Here is a 16,140-nt window from a genome sequence, read left to right on the forward strand (position 1 = left end):
TCATACATGACCTCTTCTGAAGGGACCTCAGTAGATCGTCGAGTCCGACCCCCTGCCCTGGGCAGGAAAGAGCTCTGGGGTCAGACAACCCCAGCAGGTGCATGCCCAGTCTCCTCTTAAAGACCCCCAAGGTAGGGGAGAGCACCACTTCCCTTGGAAGCCCGTTCCAGATTCTGGGAACCCTTACCATAAAGAAGCTCTTCCCAATGTCCAACCTAAATCTGCTCTCATCCAGTTTGTGGCTGTTGTTCCTAGTTAGTCCAAGGGGTGCCCTAGTGCAGTGATCTCCAAAGTGGGGTGTGCAAGATGATCCACTGGGTGCAGGAAGAAAATATTAGAACTTCTATTTATGTTTATATAAATATACATATATTGGGGGTGCGCGCTCAAAACATTTTTACTGATAGGGGTGCACGATCAAAAAAGTTTGGAGACCACTGCCCTAGTGAACAGACCATCTCCTATTCCTTGCTGCACCCCCAACCTTGCCCCCAATTAATTTGTAGGCAGCCACACCACCTCTCAGCCTTCTCTTGTGGAGGCTGTAGAGATCCAGGTCCCTCAATTGCTCCTTGCAGGGCTTGGCCTGCAGACCCTTAACCATACGAGTAACCATCCTCTGGACTCTCTCCATGCTGTCCGCATCCCTCTTGAAGTGCGGCGCCCAAAACTGGATGCAGTACTGCAACTGCAGCCTGACCAATGCCACATAGAGGGAAAGTATCACCTCCTTTGGCCTGTTTGTCATGCACCTGCTGATGCATGATAAAAATCTCTTAGTCTTTTCTCTAAGCTAAATAAGCCCAGTTGCCTTAGCCTCTCCTCACAAGTTATGTGCCCCAACCCCTGAAACATTTTCATTGCCCTCCACTGGACTGTCTCTAATTCGTTCACTTCATTTCTGTAGTGGAGGCCCACAACTGGACACAGGACTCCAGATGTGGCCTCACCAGTGCTGAATAGAGGGGAAGAATCACTTCCCTTGATCTCCCAGCAGCACTCCTACTAACACAGCCCAGGTTGCTGTTAGCTTTCTTGACAACTAGGGCACACTGCTGGCCCATATTCAGCTTATTGTCCACTGTAACTCCAGGTCCATTTCTCCAGAGCTGCTGCTTAGCCAGTTGGTCTCCAGCCTGTACCGGTGCATGGGATTTTTCCCTCTTAAGTGTAAAACTTTGCACTTGCCCTTGTTGAACCTCAAGATGTCTTTTGGTCCAATCCTCCAATTTGTTGTCTCTCTCTGAATCCCAGCCTACCCTCAAGCATATCTACTACTGCCCCCAGCTTAATGTCATCCACAAACTTGCTGAGGGTGCACTCCATCTCATCTTCCAGATCGTTACGATATTGAACAAAACTGGCCCCAGGACCAAGTCCTCAGGCACTCTACTTGATACTTGCTGCCAACTAGACACTGAGCCACTGATTACTAACCTCTGAGCCCAACAATCCAGCCGGTTTTCTATCTGCCGTACAGTCCATTCATCCAATCCATATGTCCTTAGCTTGTTTGTGAAAATGTTGTTGGAGACCGTACCAAAAGCCTTGCTGAAGTCAAGGTATGCCACATCCACTGGTCTCCCCGCATCCACAGACAGTCATCTCACCATAGAAGGCAGTCAGGATGGTCAGACATGACTTGCCCTTGGTGAATCCATGTGGACTGTTCCTAATCACCTCCTTCTCCTCCAAGTGCTTAAAAATGAATTCCTTGAGGACCTGCTCCATGATTTTCCCAGGGACTGAGGTGAAGCTGACAGGTCTCTAATCCTCCTGCCCTTTCTTAAAGATGAAACTATATTTGCCCTCTTCCAATTGTCCAGGACCCCTCCCAGTCACCAGAAGTTGTCAAAGATTATGGCCAGGTGCTCTGCAATCGCATCAGCCAGCTCCCTCAACCCCCTCGGGTACATCATGTTTGGCCCCATGAACTTGTACACATCCAGCTTTTCTAAATAGTCCCTAACATGTTCTTTCACCACTGTTGGCTGCTCACCTCCTCCCCAAACTGTACTGCAGGTGCAGTAGTCTAGGAGCTGACCTTGCCTGTGAAGACTGAAGTAAAAAGGGCATTGATTAACCTCCCCATAAGTTGCCTCCCCATTTAGTAAGGGACCCAACTCTTTCCCTGATCTTCTCTCTTGTTGACGACACACCTGTAAAAACCCTTCTTGTTACCCGTCACATCCCTTGCTAGCTGCAACTCCAATTGTGCTTTGGCCTTCCTGACTTCATCCCTGCATGCCTGAGCAATAGTCTTATACTCCTCCCTTGTCATTTGTCCAAGTTCCCACTTGTAAGCCTCCTTTTTGTGGTTTTTCTCACTGAAGAGTTCTCTGCTAAGCCAAGCTGGCTTTCTGCCATACTTGCTAGTCCTCCTGCACATCGGGATGGTTTGTATCTGCAGCGTCAGTAAGGTTTCTTTAAAATACAACCAGCTCCCCTGGACTCCCTTTGTGAGTCTCTCATTATGTATTCTGAAAGGTATCTCAAGAACAAACCTATTTAATTATACTGCTGCAAAATATGAAAAGCAGGTTGAATTCAAAATACCTGATTAAAATTTTAATTGGTCTGCTGGCTTTTCAAGTCAAAAGGATGGTATCAGTAGCTGAAGTACATTGCAGCCATGTACTGCCTTCTGTTCTGTCTGATCACTTGATTTGCCTTGAAAAGAGATGGCAAGTCACAGTAGTGTAACTAAGAGGGGGAGTGGTGGGAAGGGGCAGGAGGGAAGTGGACTGCTCAGGCAACAGAACTGCCCAACTCACCACTAGCAAAACACTGTTTCTATGTAGCTCACTCCAGCTCGCTCTGCAGACTTCTCAAACTGCAGCCCCTGAGTTGGGGACACGGAAAGAAACTGCAACAAGTTACATGCCCACGCTTTTTGGAGGTTGCGCTGCAGGGAGCCGTCATCCCGCAAATACCATTCCTATATTTAAGGGCAGACTAGACTATCACAGCTTCATTTAAATCAGTAGGGGCAAACCTTTTTTGCAGGCATGCCAAAATTACCCTGCACTCTGCCCAAGGACCTACCACTCTAATCCCTTTCCCTTACCCAATTTGCCACTCAGCTTTTTGCTCTCTGCCCAAGTGCTGTTCTTTCTGCCCAGAGATTCCTGCTTCACTTGAAGCTATGCTTTCTGCTCCTCGTCCCTTCCCCCATCTGCCACTTGCCACATAGATAAGCTGCCTTTGCTGCTTGTGACACCTGGGCCACAGGTTAACCACCCCTGCTTTAGCTGGTCCATTTGAAACCCCTTAGATACCTTATTCACTCACATACCACAAGCACCTCTCTCTGCAAAAATCAGCCCTCCAAAATTGTGGTGTGTGCTTTAAGCAGGAAGGGTGGTTGTTCATCACTGCAATAAAAAAAAGGGAAGAATATTAGAGCACAGCATTTGCTTGCTTCTGGATGCCAAGATGGCTGCTGCTTCTCCACGGTCCAAACAAGCAGGAGGAGTGGAGATCTCCATTACACCTTCTCATAGCTTCGCTATTGGTGGAGTAATGTAGCTGGTGCCTGAAAGAGCAAATGACCTGGCTCCAGGCAAGTGAGCTGCTGCATACGGTCTCTAGTATCCCAACAAGACTTTGGACACTCCTTGATTTTGGAAAACAGAATACAGATTTTTTTGAGTCATGATGTGAGATAGACTAAGTCCCCCAGGAAACACAGAGGGTCCCAGAAGTATGGCGATCCAGGACACAGTCTGAGCAAGACAGCAGGAACTTCCTGGGGTGGCATGAGACCGATAAAGCTAAGGGCCAAGACCCTTGCAAGAGAAGTGGCAAAGCAGTTCTTCAGATAAGTTCCTATAAATAACGGAGGGTTGTTTGCACAGCACAAGCTTTATTAAGATACCATCAACTGCATGCAGCTGCTCACTTGCCCCAAGGGTGAGAGAAGAATGTGCCTCTTCTGTTTGCTTGGGCCACAGAGAACCAACAGCCGTCTTGGCAGCCAGAGGCAAACAGACACTGTGCTCTTATATTCTTCCCTTAAGAGATGCTCCCCAATTCTGGAGGGATGATTTGGGAGAGGGATGCGTGTGGTACATGAGTAATGCAGTATTTCCAAAACACCATTTCTGCTACACGTGGAATGTACCATATGCCACAAAAGCTGCACGTTTGTGAGGCCTGTCACAGTTCAGATGTGGCCATCCCAAACCCATTGCAATGAAACTTCAGTATGACACCTCACTACCACGTTGCATGTTTTACGTATTACAAATTTTGGAGATTTTGAAATTTTTGGAAACGTCAGTTTCTTCTCCACTTACCCGTCAAGCGAAAAGTAACAGACTTTTAGAAAACAATCTAAGATGTAGATATAGATATATAATTGAAGCAAGCTTATCAAAACATGCTTTCCTAACAGTGACCCTTCAGATTTTAGCACCAGATTCTGTTTTTCTGTATTTATGCCCATGTTACAAGTCAGCTTTTGCCCTCAGATATGCCCTCACTGAAGTCACTAAATAATAAAGGCATATCTGAGGGCAGAAGCTGACCTGCACCATGAGCATAATTTATAAAAGAACTTTACTAAGTCAACATACAACTGCTGTACAATCTATTATACAAGACTTCCCTGCTAAAACTATTCTAACCCTTGAACTTTCCGCACACAATTCCGTAGGGGCAAAGAAATATTTCAAGATTCATTGCAAGTGCAGTTATACTCCTTTAAATATTAGGCAAAATAAGCAGGCAATTTAAAAGAAATAAAGTGCATCTTTGGGAGACATCACCCTGTCTTTTTGACTGTTTTTTTTTAAACTGTGTCAAGGAAAAAAAAAATCCATGAGGAAGAAAGATTTAAAGAGTGAAAATACATTAGCAAATACAGATAAATTTGTTTTTAATAAAGGAGTTAATTTTCTTTCAATCCTATATAAAACAATAGCAATTAAAAACTTCATTTTTGAAAGTAAAATATTTACATATGAACAAGTAACTGTGCAAAATTTACATGAAAAAATGGAAAGACAGGATTTCCTAAAAGACAAAATAAAAGGTGTAACAGTTGTCAGGTGTTGATAAAAATACTGATCAGCATTCAGTTTACACGCAAGAGAGTTAAATTCTAACATAAGAGTTCACACAAAGAAAGCCAAAGTATTTACAGTCATAAAAGTACTATCAATAGACAATTTAATACAATAACCTCTGAAAATATAAAGAACCAATTAGTATATTTGTAATAAAAAAATAGGTACAAAGAAGGGACTTTGCTCTGGACATCTTTAAAGTAGGCCCACAGCTTGCATACAGTCTTTTAGCAAAATAATTATAGTTTACATAGCCATTTTTATGTTATGTGCCAAAAATTATGTACAATTACTGACAAAATACACCAACCATTTTTCAACACTTGATTCACACTGAGAAACAGTCTTTTTGATGATTCCTCTCAACTTTGATTTTATTTAATCTAAGCTTTCACTTTAGCTAAAAAACACAGTGCAAGTAAAATATATTTATGCTGAAAAGGTTTTTCTTTTTTTCGTTTTTTTCTTTTTTTAACTTTACAGCTTTACAAACTATAGCAAATAAAATGCATTTTTACAGATGCTGCTAAAACATTCAGAAGTAACCCTCCTTTATGGGATTCCAGGGCCTCTAATAAGCAATAATGTGATTAAAAATTGAGGTTATGTTTAAAATTGTATATCCCTCTAGAATTTGAACATTTGGGGGGAAAAGATAAATATACTTAAAAATCAGTTTGCTTTGCTAACTGACTGGTTGTTTGTTTTTTTTTAAAAAAGCTAAATGAAATGAGGTCATCTGCTGTAGACATATACCTATATAATCAATTTAGTAAAGTAAAACTGAACTAAAATGCACAATTAATGTTGAAACTGCTACAGGGCTGACAAAGGGTAGCTAGTTATTTGCTAAACGATTTCCATCAGTCTTTATATATGGCTTGTTTGGCAAGAAGGCCACTCAATCAAGAGATGAGTTAAAATTTAAATTGTCCTTTTATAATATCCACAGGCCTTGTAAGTGTCCTCACTGTTACAGAAATGTGTTTCTCTTATACTGAAGAGTTTATGTATAAACAGGAATATAAAACTGTTCGTTGTAAAGAGGTTGTTGTTTGTTTGTTTTTTTAAACAATATCCCATTTGCTTGTTACAAAAAGGCGTAATCTGCAAATATATAAAAAAATGTCCTCAGGCGGCTCTCTGTCAAAAATACCTTGATCTTTTCCATTTTACTTAAGGAATGCTTTATATAGCACTAGTGAATGGCTTGTCTCGCGCTCATTTTCTAAACAAAATATGAGGTCCCTGAGGTTCACCCGCGTTATCCTTTGTCGCGTAAACTGCCTGGTTGTTCCAACTCCAGAACTGCCTGGGACTGCTGAGCTTGTACCGGATCCCTAGAGGTGAGAAGAAGCGATAAAGTCAGAATGTTTTAAAGCCCGTGGTTAACGCTCTGTGCCAGAATGCTACAAACAATAAAACAGGAGCAGTAAAAAATGGGGGACTGCTTACAGGTAAGCATTAGACCTCACATGCTACTAGATGTCTTTTTTCATTTGCAAACAGAAGGACAACTAAGTGAGCAAACAGAAGTCCCTGGCAGCTCCTCCTGTACAACCTGCAGAATGTAGTCCGCTTTATTAAACATACCACCTGTTGGAAAACAACCCAATGAATGCCCAGAATCAATATCTGGTGGCTGCTGGCACTGAGTACGTGTAGCTTCAGCTGAATGCTTTCAACGTGCCTAAGTGACTTAAGAGCCTCAGTCCCACTTTTAGTAGTCCTAGGTACTTTGGCTGGAGCCTCACCCCTCCCCACCCCCCTTCTACACAAAGTAAAAATACTGGATCATTGTAAAGGATCCCCAGAAGTCTTGTATTTGGCTGACTGAGAATCCAATTAGTGCAGGTACAGTGGAAGCTCATCCTAAAGCTGCCTTCTGAGGATCCCCACACAAGCCTTGCTGGATGGGGTGTGTTAAGGACTAGAAGGGTATGTAGAAGCTAGCCCCACAACATGCAACTCTGCGGCCTGCCGGTCAGCTATGGAGAAGCTGCCACAACCTGGTTACTCCAAGTCCCCAGGAATGTCTGTGTTGGAGCACCAGGGCAATACACAGTTAATAGACTTAGGTTTGCTAGCTCTTGACAAGAAGGATCTCTGATGTGGCATGTCCCCATCCCCTTCAGCCCCTTCCCAACATAGAAAAGGAAAGGCTGTACCCATCAATCAGGGGAACGAGCCCACTGCAGATCAGGCAGAATTTAAAGCCTGACGGTTCTGAGTCTGTTGGGTTGGCATGAAATGTTTCACCACGTTGTAGAGGAATGCATACAAGGGTGCATTTTTTCCAGGAAACATCCATATTAGAGAACAATCAAAGGTAATGAAGATATTGCTCCTTCAAACTAAACCTAGAAGATGAATTTGAAGCTAAAAGCAAGATAGAAGGTGGAGACTTGCTGGGTTTCAAAATACTGTCACAGAGGAAACCAAGGGATGATTGCAGCAGCTCACTGCTTTACACTCTCACATGAGACTGTAAGACTTTACAGGGCATATGTTCAGGCCTTAGGGATGCTGCTATTCAGAAAAAAAAAGTCAATCTCATGTGCTTAAGGTCTATTATGTACCTCTACAATGGGATCTATACTGACACCAATGCAAAGAGTAAACTAGTATTGGGAGTTTATATACAAGAATTAAGTGAAGCAGAGTGATGTGTTTCTTGCCCTGCCTTATGGATAAGGGAAGTTCCTTCCCCTGGTGAACACTCGTATAGTTACAGCAGAAAGAGTGCTTCCTAGACCTAAGGCAACCAAAGACTGATACAAATTAGTAAGGATTGAAAACAGTAGCAAAAGGGATTCTAAGGTGAGGAAATGGATAAAAAACTAAGAACCCCCTTGGGACAAGGCCTGGGACTGAAAGTCCTCCAGGGAGGATGTAAAGAGGCTTTAAAAAAGGTAAAGCAACAGTTCCAGAGGGTAGAGGACAATTACATACCATAGTGAGACCAAAGAAGCCATGTTTATAAAGCAGTACAGAAAGCCACAATAAAATGCAATTAAAGAAGTCATTTAAACCTTATACACGCTCACTTTGCTGACAGCACAAATTGAAGTGCAGAAAAAAACATGTCAAGCTGCCATAAAGTGCAGTCAATATTAAAAAACTGTCAACTCAAATTATTACCAGTGTTATGGACACATAAAAGGCAGGAGCCTGTGGGACTGGCTATTGCTTATATCTGACAATCGTTTCCTTGCTCGCAGTTAAAATATGAAGGTATTGGTGCTGAGGCAATGAAGTGCTCTGACCAGCAGATGGCACACACCGACCAAGAACTTTGCCTGTGCTTTAATTTTAAAAAGTCTAATTGTCTGTATGACAGCTACTGCTGCCTTACAATGCATGTTTTTACACAGGACAAGGAAAACAAGTGGACGAATGGGATAAAATGCATTACACTCTAGAAGCCAGCTTTTATCAGGTCTATTTACAGAAAGCAAGTTGATTTTCATTTTAATCGTTTCAGAAAGGTAGCACCATTTTACTGGCATATTGCAAATAGAAAAAGCATTTATAAAAATATTTGAGGTGGCAGTCATCATAACCTATAACACTTCAGTACCAAATTACATAGCATCTCCCATACCCTGTAGTTCTGCTTATTTAAAAGGAAAGTAAAAAAATATCACAACAGAGAGATTCAAGAAACCAGTTGTAAATCCATGTGGATAGGATCCTGAGGAAACAGCCAATTCAATTTTCTAGATAGCAAAAGGAATTTATTCATGTACAGTGTCCATTATTAAGAAGCCAATCGAACCTTGTGTTGGAGATTAGTGTCTCCCAAGCTAGTACTACACACTCTTCAGTGCAGCTCTTCCTAGTTCCATAACATTTTAATCAGGAAACTGGACTGGTACTTCAGCAGCAGAGTAATGACTCGATGTTCTGTGCTACATTTCTGTAATTCGGAGAATTATTTACTAAGAGATTTTCAAAGACATCTAGGCTCCAAGTAGGATTTTTAAACGGCCTTAGGTAGGTTAGGCACCCAGCTCCCATTGATTCCATGGGAATTTGGTGCCTAGTCTACTCTGGCAATCCTAAGAATCCCACTAGGTGCTTACCTGTATTTGCAATAGCCAGCTTGGGCCCAAAGTGCATTAAAGCAAAATCAAATTCTATGTTTATCAGCCATAAAGCAGAGAGAGTTTCTTAACTACACCGAAACCAGCATCTCTACATGTTTTAAAGGTTCAACAAACACTTACATTAATTTAAAAGGGGTGTTGGCCTAGTCACAAGCCTAGCTCACTTACAGACCTGAGTGATGGGGTTGGGAGCATATAAACTGTTAAACTGGGGAAGTACGGTTAGTACACTAGGGTAAGTTTCAGAACATAAGAATAGGGGAGGGGACAGAAAAGAGACTGGGAACATCACTAGAGCCCTGCTCCTACTTCCATATAAATGGACACCTACATGGGACACAAGACAACACCAGGACTTAAGATTGGCATGACTTTGTGCTCATCTCTGCATGCATCTCAGTCACAACTCTAGTACCAAAACATAAGAAAACCAGTATTTGAGAGTTTCATAAAGTTATAGCATAAGGTGCTATCTCTCTCAATAACATCAGGTATTTGTGACTACTGAAGAATTTAAATTCTATCTTGTAACTCAGCCCTATGCATAATGATATTTTCTTTGCATTGCTTAAATACGTACTGTGTAGAATATATTATTCTAAAGGAAAAAATTAAATTGAAGGTGTTTTATCTTTAAAAAGCTACTACTGGAGACTTTTATTGAGCTGCGGCATACAAAGAGTTAAGAGTCTTTTGCTAACTTCTAATTAAACAACCCAGGCAGGTATAAAATATCTAAATAGATTGCAAACTGTTTTACTGAATTTTGAAATGGCACAATTACTACTTAGAGCTGACTTTATATGTAATTAATATTCAGCACTCCTTTAACATCAAACGCTTACATTTACAAATCTGTGTCTAACTAGTGACAAACCTTATTTTCCACACTTCTTGTAATATGCCTTAACTACAAACTGCATACAAATGGTGACAAGTGGAGCTCAATTTAAAAATATCAAGTGACACAGCAGCAGAAGCACAGCTGTGAATCTATCCCATCAAAAGCAGCTGGCTCTTAATCAGACAAAGGATCAGATTTTTGGGGAACCTGTAGTTAATTGGTTAAATGGTAAGTGATTAATCAGCAATAACTAAATTAGTCAGATTTAGTCAAAGTACAAAATAGGAATTCCTAGTAAATGTCAAATATATTCCATACATGAAATATAACATTCAGGTTTATCTTAAGTGAATATATTTATGTAGGGGAATATTACAATTGCAGGTATGTGTGTAGAAGCAGGCAACACTAAAACTGCTACTGCAACTTCTGTTCCTATATCCTGACATCACAAGCTTTCACTGCATGATGGAATTCTCAAATAGTGCATCATTTAAAAGTGTAATTTAAATTTTAAAATTTAATCTTGAAATTTTTACTATTACTTTTACAAATGTTGTTCTAGTCATTGACTAATTTGTTAAATGGGATTTTTATACATATTTTTTCCCTACTGCAGGTGTTTTAATAACCCTCAGCACTAATATCTCAAAGGTGCTAGGAATGCTCGCCTGCTACCTTTTATTTGCATACTTTATATACAACAAAATATCATTTACTAGCATTATTATTGCTGCAAAGCTACTTTTTGTAACATACAATACTACAGGTCACATACTTGTTTCAAGAGCAGAAAAAGAAACAAGTAAGAGGAAGGGGAAAAAAGGTCTTTCATGCAAATTACTGTAGCAATAGAAGTATAAAAATCTATGCAAGAAGCGATATACTGTATCTCGAACAGTAGTGCTATTAGTTCTGCACATGCTCTCCCCCTACTGGCTTTCTCTCTGCACAGTTTGAAGGCTCAGCTGTAGTATTTAACTCTATGGAAGGCAAAATCCCAAGTGTTCGTTCTTTTTAGCATTGCAGATGCACTATTCAACTTCCAACAGATCTTGCACACAGGAAACATTTTGACTCAGTTTATTAACAGGTCTCCAGATGCAGATCATGTACACCTCAGGCTTCAACAGAATTTAAAAGTAATCTGTATACTCAATTTTCAAGCATTAAAGTCAAACATTAAACCTTCTCCAGAAACATTTCTAACTCCCTTTCTGGCACTAGATACAAATTACAAGTTTAAAATTAAAAGAAATTGGCTGGATCTTCCTTAACGTCTGACAAGATTAGGCTGCTTGCAAACACGGACCAAAAAAGGCACTTTAAACTCAGCACATGCCCAGAAGAGGCAGCACATCAGCTGCACCCAGCTTTCCCAGGGTCTGTAGAGATTGGCTGCTGTAGTAGGGCTTTTTTGACACTTTTATCTAATAACTGATTGAATCAGCTTTAGTTAAAAGTGGCAAGAAGCCCTGCTGAAGCACCCAATCTCTACAGACACTACAGAGCCAGGTCAAAGTAAGAGGCTGCTGCTTCTGATAAAGCATGTTTTTGGGGAGGGGTGGTTTAATCATGTCTGTCAGTGCCCTTAGAGCCAATCAAAAACTGGAGAAAGTTGGGATAAGCAAGGTAAGATACCACAAGGTTTTTATAGCAAGTCTGTCAATATTTCAGCAATGATTTCAAACAGTGGACCAGTGGCACTACTACTCACCTCTCTGAAATGTTAGAAATAGCTCACAACTTGGCTGGTAACTTATAGAGATAATGCAGTTTCCTACATAGATGAAACAAGGTAACTGCATCATTTCCTCCGGTCCCCTTCCTGTACCTGGACAGCATGGGTCCTACTGAAAACCTGACCCCCAAGGATTGTATTGCTGCTTGAAGATACCCCTCATCAAATCCCCAACAGGAGATTCCAATCTGTACCAGAATGCCATGAAAACTATGGGTCTCATAGAACACAGACACAGATTCACACACACCTTTAACACAGAGACCAGAAAGACTTTGTTGCAGATGCTTGTGTAGCAAAACTGTAGGATCTTTGCATACAACGGTTATTATACTGTACCTCTGTCCCCGACCCAGATCCTGGTGAATCAACTTTCCTTTTCTTCCTAGGACCAATTGCAGCTAATGCAGTTAAGTTGGCATCCCTCTGTCTCATTTGTGCTAGCTCTTGTTGCTGCATCTGTGTTTTCCAAAACAGATACAACATGTTATTTTTTCCTCCTAATTTTCTGAGGGTATTAAATTGTTAAAGTACACAGACACCTGAACACATACCTCCTTGGCCTTCTGTTTCAACCTAAGTTGTTCCGGATCTTCTTGTCTAGACCGAGACTATATGTGGGTAAAGAGTTTGGGAAAGCAAAAAAAAGAGAGAGAGAGAGAAATTAATTAAATTGAAAAATGAAGTTGAAGACACAGAAGTCTGTGCTAAGTCAAGAAGTATGTTCAAGACAAATTCCTGCCAGATTCTACAGTCAATAACACACCAGGGAATGATGAAGCTAGCATTATATCTGGACAGCATTAACTCTACAATCTGAATGACCAAGTACCTATTTACACCTAGGTTGAACAGAGGCAGTGCTTGACGTGGGTCCACAGTGAGACTTGAACTCAGATGTCTGGAGCTGTAACAAGAGGTCTTGGCCAAACGGCCATCCTGCACTCTCCTGCAATTATTGTTACATTAGTTCCAGGAGGAGAGGAGAATGCTTATTACTCAGGAAAATCAAATGAGAGATTATAGGTTTTTGTGGGTGACGTCTTATATTGGACCAACTGCACGGCTGGGATAGTTAAACAAGCTTTCAAATGTATTGAATTCTTCATCAGGTCTGAGGAAGGAAGCAAGCAGAGCTCTTAAGAACAACGGGTAGAGCTGTGAAGTTTGAGGGGCAAGAAATTCCCAGGGGTAGCAGACAAACAATTAGCAGAAGCAAAAGAAGCTTCCCCCTGGCTTAAGTCCTGGACCATCATGGCTACAGAGTCACTCTAATACTACCATGAAAGTCAAGCACATTTTAGAAGCTTAAAATACCTTCAAGTTCCTATCTTTAGGAATCCAAGACCGGAATGTCAGCTTCTAAATAACCATTATAGATCATCATATGCATGGTCTCCTAGTGCTATGCTTTCTAAAGCACTTGCTACCACAGATCCAGTTGCAGAGTATGCTGCACTGTAGCAATACTGTTTTTCATTTGAGAGCTCCCTAAAAAACTCATTGTTGCACTTAAACAATAACCCCCCACAAACCCATAATCTTATTCTTTCCTTTCATTCTTCAGATTCAATATCCCACTAGTAGGAGGGCACCCTCTATTTTCCAGTCCAGTAAAGCAGATTGGTTGCTTCCATCAAATTTACATTTCATAGTAAAATCCCCAATACATTCTTGACATGGGGGAAAGACCTTTTTAAAAAAAAAATCCCTCTTTTGATGGACACAAATGGTAAATATTCCAAATGGCTAAATATTCACACCTTTAGCTACATGTATGTAGACCCAAATCACACAACTGGATGTGGACGTATCTGAAATTCCAAATGTATTGTATTAAACAAGTCAGATTGCCACTTATACCTGAACGTTTGGAATTGGAGGTTAGTGAAAAATTACCACTTTAAGTATATAACTACCTACTAATTATAGACATGGGTACCACAAGTACACATACATATCAAGTAATTGCTTGTACAAATTGCCAGTTAAATGATCCATCAGTCTGCATAAGCAACTTGTATAGGCAACTCCACAGTAACTGCATGTACGTTTTGCAACTTAAAGTAATGGAAAAAAAATCGGGAACTAGACACAAAACCTTTCCTTCTACCTGCTCCCTAGAAGAGTAGTTTTCAGCTTTTTTTCATGTGTAGATCACTAAAAACTTTCAAATGGAGGCATGGTCCCCTTTGGAAATTTCAAATGGAGGTGCAGATCCCACTGAATTGTAAGTGTGAGTATTCACATACTTTTGATTGATCATAGTCATCTTTTGCAGACCCCTTAGACCAGGGGTGGGCAATTATTTTGGGCGGAGGGCCGCTTACTGAGTTTTGGCAAGCCATCGAGAGCCACATGACAGGCAGCCAGAGGCAGATAAATATTTTTTCTAAAATATAGATGCCACCAATTCTAAAATATAGAAAATATACTTTTTTCTAAAATATGTTTTTTCTATCCGTGGGCCGGACAGAAAGGCCTGGCGGGCCGCATCTCGTCCATGGGCCGCATTTTGCCCACCCCTGCCTTAGTCTGCAGACCTGTAGGGGGTCCACAGACCACAAGTTGAAAACCACTGCCCAAGAATATGCATTTGCCAATCCAAAAATTGTCTTGCATGCAAATTTATGCTCTTCATTCCTCCTTTTCTCAAAGCAGGCACAGACAGGTGTCTGCAGTGCAGAACCAATGAGCTATGCCATACTGCAAAAGCCCATCTGTCCATCTCTCAGAGAGAAACATATTTAAATTTAAGATTTCCTATAATTAGGGTGAGTGAAGTGGGGGCAGAGATGAACCCACATTTCATGATTTACATGGGAAAGCTTTAGCTAAAGTCTCATCAGGCTCCATATCTGAGCCTAGAAAGAGAGCCCTCCCTTTTGCTGCTTGTCCTGTAGAATAAAAGGCACCCTTATCCTTTTGACGACAAATGTGGCACTTTGCAAATCGAAGTGTAAAATCCAAGCACTTGCCTTTGCTGCGCGCATTAAAATTTCCCTTTCTTGTTCATCTTTTCTCTGTTTTTCTATTTGATCAAGTTGTTCAAAGAACTTGAGCTGAGCCCGAACATCACTTGCTTGCTCATATCTTTCATCATCCTGAAAAGGTGGTAAAAATGCTTTCAATTACACATTGTAAAAACAAAGCTGTTAGCTTGTCTTGTACACTTGAATAAGATCATGTACACTTAAAGCGCAAATGTTCACTTAGCCCTTTTCAAACCAGGAGTATATATCTTTAAATCAGTCAGACTAAAACCTATTTTAAAAAACAAGCTTTTTGTCCTGTTCTGTGAACTCATCGGGATTTGACTTTTAACTAATATTATCATATAACTTTGGCCTTTCAAACACATTTCACAGATGTCTTTTTCAACAGCTGGGTTCTGCAAAGCACAGTGATCTATCACATTCATAAAGAAACTTATCTGGAATTCACACTTATGCCACAGCAATGAGTCTAGTGGAGCAACCATTCCTCTCTAGCCTCAACTCCATGAGGGCCTGGACACACATGTTTGCATACATCAACAAGTGGACATACAATGTCAAGCCCTACACCAAGATAATTTACTGAACTCTGGTATAGATTTGTCAAAAAAACCACAATAACAGACACCTGTAAACGATGCTGGTGTGTGTATTGTGCATCAGCATATATCCCAGGGTAAACTCTGTTCTATTCAAACAGGTTGTTTCAGCAGAATTGTACTGTAATCACCTACTGCAGTAGCTATTCTGTGACAATAACTAGTCATCAGATAGATCTGGATCTTGGTGCATTTAATATCAGCATACACAGCCAATGCAAATTACACTAGCATCAATCCAGTGCGTCAGTGACGAGAAAGGGAAGAGGTTTATTCTACTAGCAGGTGATAACCACCTGCTTGAGAAGGGGAAGGGAATGGAAGAAGTTGGTGCTGAACTGCTTACTCAGCATTTAAGCACACTTTCCTTCTCAGAAAGCTTTTACATAATGGTTGGCAGTGGAGCAGCAGAAATACCCCACTGCTGTAAGGCTAAATGGGTAGGAATAGGGTAGTTGAGTGGCTTGAGGGTGGACCTGCCATCCTCAGTGCCACAGGATGCTGCTCTGTCATGCCATGCTACAAGATAGTTTTATCTGCTGTGAATATGGCCAAATTGGCTAATACCTCCTCTAGACTGGACCAGCAAAAGGTTTTAACACTGTCCCACACCAAAAAATTGTGGGAATCCTAGTGGTTTGAATTACAGAGTTAAAGAAAACTCAGGGAACATGACAAATTAACCAGTACATTTTCAATGTACAGCTAGCATCCCCTGGGGAGTAGAGGCTGCCGTAGGCCACGTTCTACAGTTTGCTTGAGCATGGGACCCAGGACACTGC

At 41.1% G+C, this 16,140-nt stretch overlaps 1 protein-coding gene across 1 annotated transcript in view; it reads right to left on the reverse strand.

Annotated features, from left to right (window-relative positions):
* Window positions 1–4,868: 4,868 nt before the first annotated feature.
* TAF4 (TATA-box binding protein associated factor 4) overlaps window positions 4,869–16,140 on the reverse strand; it is a 51,606-nt gene continuing 40,334 nt past the window's right edge. The window contains exons 13-16 of the mRNA XM_090065170.1: window positions 14,742–14,867; window positions 12,318–12,374; window positions 12,103–12,222; window positions 4,869–6,409 (exon numbers count right to left, since the gene is read on the reverse strand). Of these exons, the coding sequence (XP_089921296.1) occupies window positions 6,242–6,409; window positions 12,103–12,222; window positions 12,318–12,374; window positions 14,742–14,867 (471 nt within the window). The 3' untranslated portion in view covers window positions 4,869–6,241. The remainder of the gene's footprint in view (window positions 6,410–12,102; window positions 12,223–12,317; window positions 12,375–14,741; window positions 14,868–16,140) is intronic.

Source organism: Crocodylus siamensis, chromosome 10 (genome assembly GCF_052110815.1).
Source record: "Crocodylus siamensis isolate JL-2025a chromosome 10, ASM5211081v1, whole genome shotgun sequence".
Classification (NCBI taxonomy): Eukaryota; Metazoa; Chordata; order Crocodylia; family Crocodylidae; genus Crocodylus; species Crocodylus siamensis.